General features: G+C 37.5%; 1 protein-coding gene across 1 annotated transcript; it reads right to left on the bottom strand.

Moving 5' to 3' along the window:
* Positions 1-4,847: 4,847 nt before the first annotated feature.
* On the bottom strand, positions 4,848-9,799 carry LOC121639549. Its single transcript, XM_041984867.1, has 3 exons — positions 9,692-9,799; positions 6,220-6,557; positions 4,848-5,880 (listed from the first exon to the last, which is right to left on the bottom strand). Exons 2-3 carry the CDS (start codon positions 6,547-6,549, stop codon positions 5,239-5,241), a joined length of 972 nt encoding a protein of 323 aa, XP_041840801.1. The 5' UTR covers positions 6,550-6,557; positions 9,692-9,799; the 3' UTR covers positions 4,848-5,238.
* Positions 9,800-10,019: the final 220 nt, after the last annotated feature.

A 10,019-nucleotide genomic window follows, 5' to 3' on the forward strand; every position in this document is an offset into this window, starting at 1 on the left:
AAAAAAAAAAAAACAAGAAGAAAGAGGCCAAGAAGAAGAAGAAGAAGTGATGAAAAGTCGTCAGTGGACCGTCCAGAAAGAGGAGCGGATGGTTACTAAGAAGTAAATGTCTGCTGTGGATCATTTATGTGTTACAGTATAATGATCTAACAAACGAGAGAAGAATAGAAACTCATTCATCCCTCCACATTCTGATGAGTCAGTGTAACACCTGGTGGAGATGCAAAGACACACTTAATTATGACAATTCCCTGGAGGGAAACCTTTCTCGCTTTCTAATAAAAAAAAAAAAAAAAGACAGATTAGTGAATTAAATAAGTTTATGGTAATCATAACAGACAGTAATAGAGTGCCCCAAAACCCAAGTTTTGCTTAAGGCCCCATGGAGTCTTATTACACATATTACAACGGTAGCCACTGTGTGTCAAAAAGCCTCAAGAACATTGGTTCTCACAGGGAAACTGGCCTCGACACAGTACCAGCTTTTTGTCACAGTAAAAGTCAGCTTATAAAGCCTTCTCACCAGTTATAGTCCGGCTTTAGTGCAACTGAAAGCTGGTGTTTATTGGTGTTATGGCCACTGCCTATCGCTGGCAGCTGCGGCACATTCTGCCATTGATTGCCTGGTTTGGAGGCTTTTGTTCTGGAGTGGCTGGAATCAACACACTTCAGTCTCCTCCCCTCTGATTGGCTACTCGGTGGACCAATCAGGCTGCAGCTTAGGAGAAGCCACTGGTGAAAAGGCTGCAGCAGAAGCCAATCAAGGGGGGGAAGCTGGAATGGCTCAGGCCGCTTTCCCCTCACTTTGTGCACTGCGTGCGTTTGTGTGTTTGTGGTATCAGGGCGAGACTGGTTAGCTCAGGTGGTCTCGTCCTGATTGTGACAGAAGTTTTGGTAGCATGGCTTACTGGGTGTTTGCTGTGCTTTGTGTGGGTGAATCATTCGGTGGCAGACCATGGTTTGTGCACAGCAGGATGATTCCTGGCTGTGGTGCGTCCAATGTGGGGACTTCGAAATGGTTCTGTTTTAGTTAGATTCACCGGTTCTACACTCAGTTTAGTTTAAGCTTTGCTACGCTTTTCTTTGTTCTGTCATAGTGGGTGTTATGTGTTTAGTTTGGTGTTGGGCTAGGTTAGCGTTTTGTTATGTTGTGACGACGGTCACCCTTAGCTTATGGATCTGCTGCTTTTTATTTGGTTTTAGGTTTCACCCCGAATTGCAGTTATGTTGTGGGTTGCACTCGGTGGATTTCTGGGCTATGTTTGGTTTGTTTCTTTCAGCAGGTCCGCTAACCCCAGCACTTGTTTCTTTTGTGTATTTTCTGTTACAGGTTTTCACTCGCCATTCACGGGGTTTTAATTAAATGTGCTTATTTTTAATTAACCATCTGTCCTCAACGTTATTTTTTTTGTTGCACCCAACCATACCCCTTATTTTGGGTCGTAACATTGGGACTATGAAAGCGACTGGAAACACGTAAACATAAACTTCTGAACCAACGATGCTTGTGTATTTTAGCAGAAACTGCTTATACAGCTAATGGTAATGTGCAACACTAACAAAACAAAGAGAAAAAAGTTAGCTTTAGGCTCATTTAGGCCGTACTGTTGACTTGTCAAGGAGAAACTTGCAACTTCAGCATCACTTTTTAAATCTTCTTCTTGAGCTCCTCCTACCTGGGGAAGGCTAGAACAATGTTAATCCTCCTTTTTTGTATTGTTTGGTCTCACCGTATATATATTTTTATACCATGATCTGGGTAAATACTCGATACTTGACAGAATGAATGGCGAATAATATTCCTTGCAATAAACGAATATTTAGGAAACTATCTGTGGACTTGGACTGTTTGAAACAAAGTATGGTATCATCCTCTGGACACACAAGCTGTAAGAGGTGCACCCGCCCTCTGAAATGATTCTTTGTGTCACATAACATAACGTTAAATTTCTGGGAGTTTGAATGTCCTACGTAGTATCTTAGCTGGTCCTAGGACTGCACTCCTCTCGATGGAGATGTCTGATGTTTTTCCAGGTATCTGTTGGAATTACTTCTCCAGTGTGGAGGAAATGGCCCCCAGTGCTCCATGACCACTGGTACTACCGTTTCCTTCACCTTCTAAGCTTTCTCCAGCTCTTCCTTGAGTCCTTGGTATTTCTCCAGTTTCTCATGGGTCTCCAGTCCAAATTCTGCACAGATGTTTCTGTATGTATTTGGAATTTTCATGGCTGTACATTTGGTTTTGTATGTCCTCGGAATAAACTTACTCACTACTACTACACCAAGTCAGCTACTTGGTTATGGTGATCCATGTATTCTTTGCCTGCCAGTATCTTGCATCTTGCTCTGAGGTGCTGGATTGTTTCAGGGCCTCTTTGCACAGCCTACACCTGTGGTCCTGCCTAGCGTGGTAGATTAGCTATGAACTTTTGTGGCTTATGCTCCTTGTAGAATGTTTCAATGGCTGTCTTCTGGACATCTGTCAAGTCATAAGTCTTTCACATGATTGTGTAGCCTACTGACCCAGACTGAGAGACCATTTAAAGTCATAGGAAACCTCTGCAGGTGTTTTGAGGTAATTAGCTGATTAGGGTGTGACACCATAACTTTCCAATATTTCACAATATTCTAATTTTCTGAGACACTAAAGTGTGGATTTTTATGATCTATATGCCTTAATCATCACAATTTCGAGATTTCAATATTGACCTTTATTCTAATTTTTTGTATGTGACGCACCACCACATGCGGTTGCTGAGCAGGATGCTGTTTGATACAGGGGCGTAACTAAGTTTTTGAGGGCCCAAAGATTAAAATGATAATTCTCATTATTTTTATTTCAATTGTATGAGGCTAAAGGTAAAATATAAAGATTTTACAAATATAATTTAAGGCCCAAACATTGAAAGGCAGTTGTCCCCCACCTTGCCCCATTTAGATCTGCCCCTGGTTATAGTAGAACACTATTCACTTTTACAGTTACAATAAACTTTAAATTTTTATCAATCAAGTATGGACGACTTTCTTCAATACATTTAATACATCAGCACCTTGTTTAATGTGTGTTCTGTTGATACTGTTGGTCTTTACAACAGCCTGTGTTTCTAGAAACAAAGACACAGACAACACACACAACCTGCATGTCATTTGCCTTTGGAAAGAAATTGGAACACTGGAAATCCTGCACATGTACATTCTACATAGCTTCTTCCAATGAATGCAAACCATCAGCGACCCATAAACTGAAATAATTCCATAAAGGTAGGATATGTAAAAAAAAAAAAACATTCAACAATAACATTGACTGCAAAGCTTTTTGTCTTTTTTAAATGTTTATAGTTAGATAAACTGCTTAAAAAAATTATGCTACAAAACATGCACATTAAGCTTTGATTTGCCTCCTGTGAACAGTGAAACCTGATAAGAAGTACATATTGATAATGAAAAAATTATTTAATATTCTATGAAAATGTAGATTTATCTGATTATTTATTAAGGCAGGTAGATTAAACAGCAGTATAATATTTAGTTATATTACACACAGTCTGTAAGGCAAAATCAGATTTCTTTTTCTCATGTTATCTGTTAGGGAAATTCTTCCCAACACAAGCTCTGTAAAGCTAAACCTTTCAACAAAAGACAAACACAGAGCATTACTTCATGTATACAATTTTACTTGCAAGGAGTGTATACACCATATGAGTATGATAAACACACTAAGTTGTTTTACACATTACAAGGCATTTATAGGGGAGGTTCATGAAGTCCTTCCCCTGTACATAAATTACACAATTTCAGGATTTACAGGCTTCAGCTTTTTTTTACTAAGATAAGGTATAGGGATTCAGGGGCACGGTGATCTTCTTTTCTTCTTATCGTGGTTCGGTCTTGGTTCCCGAGCACACACACTGAGAAAGAATGCAGCTGAATACATTTTCTACTTCTTAATGATTAAAATGCAAACTGGTACAGAGTGGATACAAAGTTAATTTCTAAAACTAATAAATGATTAGTTCAAAGTATAATATTGAATAGATATTAATCCTGATCAAAGTACAAAAAAAATAATGATAATCGTTTTGATTTGCTTACATTATCACTAAAACCTGAATGAAATTAACAGAAATTAATCTTTTTTTCATATTAAAACAGCTACATAAACAGCTTGGTACATCTGCTGTTAAAGTAAATATGTATACAGCTATATTTCAATAATATTTATTATGATTTATGATTTAAAAGAATTAAAATGATAATCAGAAAGCAGTTCATCATGTTCATCACCTAAAACCACAAAAACAACAAAGCATCTCAGCAAAATCAAATTAAGTTTGTAAAGGTTTGATGAACCAGAACCATTTTAGTTCATTACACTCAAACACTCAAATGAACAAAAACAATTTTTTGGGGGGGCAATGAGTTAGCATATAGTTTTTAATTTGATCCAAATAGTGAGATTTTATAGTGTGATAGGTTCTACTTTGGTATTGATGTAACCATTGGTAGTAGGTAAGGATGCTCTGGTGTGGAAGATATTATACTTATTATGCTCTATATATAATATTTTAATCACAACTATAATTACTTGCTTTACTATATTCATTTATAAATGGTATTTACGCTAATTGTTACTATATTACACCTTTTATATTGTACATTTTTACTCATCATGCTTTAATTCACTTTTAAGGTTTATTTGCTCTGCTAAAAGTTCACTATGAGGGTAAGATGACCTTTATCTGGTCCCTCCTCAGACCCTTAGTCAGACTGGTTCTGGTGGAGACACAACTATGTGAGGTTGTTTTGACGCCAGCTCTTGGAGTTGTGTGTCCACCCAAGGTCTTCAGGAAGGAGGATTCTTTCTACAGAAATGTATAACTATTGTTTTTCCTCTTGCCTGCCCAGAGTCTCTCTCGACTTCACGCGAGTTGGGACGACCACTCTCATTACTTGCAAGTAATTCTGTATTCAATACCTCTCCCGTAATAAAACCTACGTACTTTTACTTGTCCCAGACACACTTTTGCTGCAATACCGGTAATAGTGAAAGAACTCCACATGAGAAGTAGCTTTGTGGGGAGGCTGACTCGAACAGTAAATGATGTAATAAGCAGGGGACGTTGAAGGACTATCAGGTGTGGTAGTTAAGATACCTGTTGAGGTACTAAAAGGACTAGATGTTGTACTATGAGAAGATTTGGTGGTAGAAAGACCCGATGTTGTACTGTGAGGGCCAGATTACATAGTAACTTCTGTAGAAGCAGTTGTAGGAGGAGCAGTTGTACTTAAATCAGGTGGAGGGCATTTACATTCATTCTCAAGGTTTGGGTAAAACTCAGAGACAGTTGTTTCGAGAGGACAATGTGTTTCAGGAAACACATTAAACTGACCACCCAGTTTACTAAAAAGCTCTGCCAAGGTCTTAGTCTGCAGATACTTCTTACTATTCTTTTCCTCTGGAACGTTCTCACCCCAATGAGCACTTGCGAGCCATCTATTCTGACTACTGCTGTAGCAGCAGAAAGCTGACCAGAGCATGGAAGGAATATTAATCTTGTTGTTGAGGAGCCTTCCATCACTCGGCTGTGCTCCAATTACTACAAAAGCCTCTTTGTTATCGTTATTGTCGATACAGTATTTGTCCAGAACACATTTGACACAGCTCTCCATCTTATTCCAGCTTCCCTGGTTGAATGTGGCTTGTTGTGGAACAATGTTGGTCAGAGTGAATGTAGAATTTATTTCTTCTTCAGTAAGTCCATAAGAGCTTGGTAATAAATGCCCTCTATCAAAAATAGGGTTTTGTTGTTTGTAATCTTTTGTCCCAGCCTGGTTTTCATAGCTGAAGCTCTTCTCCGCTGGTTTCATGTTGTTCTCAAGCTGTAACAAATGGCATACTGAATTAGTGATACATAAAGTTTTACAATTAAATTGATTAATTATTCAGAGAGTACTGGTACCTATAAGAAAGACATTTCTCATTTTAATTTTATTAAAGTGTAACTACACCTTCTATTTTTTGCCTAACTCCACCCAAATTTTGAAAAATGCCTGAAACTGCTAACCTGTATATTACTGAACTAGTACTGTTAGCAGTTGTTAAGAGGTACATTTTTTTTACAATGCATTTCATAATAACTATAGAGATATTATAACTCACTAATTAATACATGAGAATTAAAATATAAAACAAAAAAAAAACATAAAACTTGAAATCACCTGTGGTTCAAAGTTCCAAGCTGGATTTCTAGGTCTCCCGCCACCTTGCCCCTTATATTTGGCAGCAGAAAACACTGGGATCTTGTTCCTGATGTCGTAAAGTGTCACAAATGTTCTGAAGTTATTATATGTCTGGCAAATGGGTTTGTATCTGTTTTGGTCCAGGATTCTCCCTTCCTCCAAGATTCCTGGGATACGGGGTGGAGTTCGCTGAAGAAAGAATTCTGCACATTCTGCCATTGAATTCACCACTTTAGTTTCTATGGGAGCCGTGGAGAAAAGTAGCAGAGCAGCAAGGACCAGGAGGCCCTGCACCTTCTGAGGCATCATTGTTTTTTCTAAAGAAAAGAAAGAAAAAAGATGGTCAAACAGATGTTTGTCAGTGCACCTGAAGAAGTGCTTATGAGCTTTTGACCCCTTAAAAAAGCTTAAATATCACCTTGAATGTCAATCAGATTGAGATCAGGCAAATAAAATAAAGCCAATGAAGGTGTAAAATTACATTCAGGTATTTTCATTTATTTAGATCAGTTGTGTATTGGCACCCTTTTACACAGATAAGAGGGATCGATTGGAGTTTCACAACGAATTAAATGAAAAACAAAGGTTATGTTTTGTTTTTTGTTTTTTTTGAGAATGAGAAGAACTGACGTGGATGTTGTTCAGACTGCAAAAAGTTACAAAACTGTCTCTTAATGTGAACTTTTCATGACCATTTCCACTCATTTTATTTTTAATCTTTGGTACCTTCAGATTAGGTTTGCACAAATAGGTTGTAATTATTTCAGAAGAAAGGCAAGTTTTATCTTTCTCTGTTAAAAGTGAAAATATAAGGAAGCTATGTCTTCTAATTAGTCAAATTCATAGACACACACTGACTGGGCTGGCACAAGGGAGGTCAGTCTCTGTAAACCTTTGCCTGTTTAGATTTTCTATCAAGTTTAAATGACATGACACGACTTGCAAATGAAGATCTATCATAAGTGCAAAAAATAAATAAATAAATAAAAACACCTGTCTTCCACTTTTATGACTCTACCAATTTTAAACCTCTCCTGCCCCATGCAGATGGATGGTTGCAGCAAGTAACTGTAACAAGTAACATTTTTTCTCAATTAAAATAAATAGAAAATAGAAAAAATAAAATAGTGAAAAAACAAAGCCTGCTATGTTTTTTAAGACAATGTGCTCTGCCTGTCAGCATTACTAGACTTTTCTCCGCAGACACCAGAGATCAGGGGCCTTATTTATCAAGCTTGCGAAGGAACAAAAACTGGCGTACGCCAAATATTGTCAACTTTTGGGATTTATAAAAACCAAACTTGACGGGAAAATGTTCCTACCTCCACGCAAGTCTGACTAACGCGTACACACAAAATCTAGAAAAATGGGAAACGGCGACACCAATGGTCCAGAATAAAATCAAGGAAATGTGGTAAAATGTGAGACGTTTGTGCACAATCCACTGATTTCTTTTTAGTTATTTATGCTTATGCAATGTTTTTATTGTTGTCCTAATTTCTGTCCAGACGGTCTTTATTTCCCGCAACACCCTGTCCACCTGAGTAATAGCGATAATCGTGTCCTTCGCTAGAGCACCCAGCAACTAGAAACAAATATTATTTAGCACTAAATAAACTGGGACCAATCTCAGATGTATCTGTACATCTTTATTTTATAAATTAAAACAATTGACTAAATTACCGGCATTTGTACTGTGTTAGAGAAAACTCTGTGGTTTTCCTTCCACGCATGTTCGTTGATTTGGTCAGTGAGAACAAACAACTTCTCTCAAAGTCAAGATATTTATTTTTACAATTAATTGGAAATGTTACAGAATTCTGGGTTCTGAGACTATCTCACCCTCTCTGGTTATAGAAGGACTTCTGCTGCCGACAGCCAAAATCAGAACCCTGCTGCTTTCCCTGAACCCAGTAATTAAACCTTGTCTAAACTAAATAGTGTTTGGACGCTATAACTAACTAATCAACTGTTGCGAGGCAGAGTTTTTCTGCATCTTCTGCTGTCAGCCTTATCTGTCTGCTTCAGCTTCCTCTGAGGTTCCTGTTTCTGCAAAAACAGAAGTACGGCCAAAAGCATCCACATGTCGCATGCCAGACATTTCCCTAATACCAGTTTAAATCTTTAAATATCAGCGTCTCTTTTAATTCACTTAGAAACCAAAAGCAATGCATGTTAATCCAGGATTACACAATGTACGTGTCAAGTGTGCGTGTGTTATTCTTTCCAATTTGCAAATCTGCAATTAAATATTTTCATTAATGTCATGCAAAAAAAGACAAATTTAAAATAATATCTAACAACTGTCATTTAGCAGACGCTTTTCTCCAAAGTCATTCACCCCTATGGGAATCAAACAGATGCTCTACCGACTGTGATATGGAGCCACACATTACGAGCCCTCGGCCATGTCTTGCCTTTCTTAAACTACGATGACAGCTTCTACCACCTGCTGTCACTATTCTGCCTTTCTGACACTAGTATTGCCCGTGCTGTGCCCACCAAAAGTTTTTACGTTTTTCAACGTGGTCCATCAGGATCTCAGCTTCACACCCTGAAAAAATCTGCTGCTTCCCTCTTTTTCCCTCCCGAGCCATCATGGAAATGATATGATGAAAATTTATTACAGGCATTTGCCTGACAATTTATAGCCACCATGTGGGCGTGGGAAGACGTTCCCTCACATGCACCGCTTTAGAGTTGATTCCATTTCTAAATGGAAATAGGCATACGACATGCGTGCGCAGGCTTTTATAAATCTGAAAAGTGAAAACGCCGCATTTCCTTTTTGCGCCGCAGACGCCACCTGCAGTTTGCTTTGTTACACACAGTTTGATAAATGAGGCCCCTGATCTGCTGAACATGGCCATGTTTCTCCAGGATCAGTTGATTCTGCAGCCATTTAGGGGATTTGCTTAACGTATTGCAGTTTAAAATATTAATATCTGTGTCTATTATTTGATTAAAACGTCCACTAAAAGCCATTTAAATAAAATAATGTTTTTGGGGGCAAAAAATGAGCTTAAAATTAAATACATACCATTTGTTAATCGAGTCCCATCCCTAATATTACACACACACGCACACATATATATATTTTATATTTTTTTCCCCGAAGTCTTGATTATTGTTTTATATACTTATAATAATTATTCTTACCTGATTGATAATTATTTAATTTGCAGTGCTAACAGTTATTTCTGTTTGTATTTTGACAAATAACTTATATTAAGTAAGTAAAATCTAAAAAGAAAACCAAAACTTCTTTGTAATTCTGTGCATATTAAAAAGTAGCGAAGCAAACACTTTCTATTATGTGTATTCAATCATAATATCAACTGAAGGCAATTATCCAGTGCAACAAATGAATGTGAGTGCATTTCTCTTCATATAAGCCACAAACTCCTATGTATGTATGAAAATCAAACCATCAGATTGAAGCAAAGCTTACCGCTCTTCTGGTTTCTTTAAAAGCAGCTAAACTGGTGTCCTGGTGGTTCATGCAGCAGTGAAGACGAAACAGTCTGTGAGAAGCAAGATCATCTTCCTTAAATTTGAGCTGGACGTACAAAGAGGAAGTGATATTATTATATTTTTTCCACACGATCCTTTCGAAAAGAATACTCAGAACTTTGCGGTTCAAGAAGCAAAATACTTGCTGACCAAGACATTACTTAATGTCAAAGAAGCAACAACACAGTGACAGATAAAACATTTTAAAGATTTTAAAGCGATTCATATAGAAAACATGGAGGAATCACATTCCAAAAAAGTTGGAA

This window comes from Melanotaenia boesemani, chromosome 5 (genome assembly GCF_017639745.1).
Source record: "Melanotaenia boesemani isolate fMelBoe1 chromosome 5, fMelBoe1.pri, whole genome shotgun sequence".
In the NCBI taxonomy this organism is placed as follows: domain Eukaryota; kingdom Metazoa; phylum Chordata; class Actinopteri; order Atheriniformes; family Melanotaeniidae; genus Melanotaenia; species Melanotaenia boesemani.

Excerpts from the sequence above, each read along its gene's own strand:
- LOC121639549 (XM_041984867.1), bottom strand. The coding sequence starts at position 6,549 with ATGATGCCTCAGAAGGTGCAGGGCCTCCTGGTCCTTGCTGCTCTGCTA. Across the intron at positions 5,881-6,219 it reads CTTGGAACTTTGAACCACAG|CTTGAGAACAACATGAAACC; the intron begins GTGATTTCAAGT and ends CATTTGTTACAG.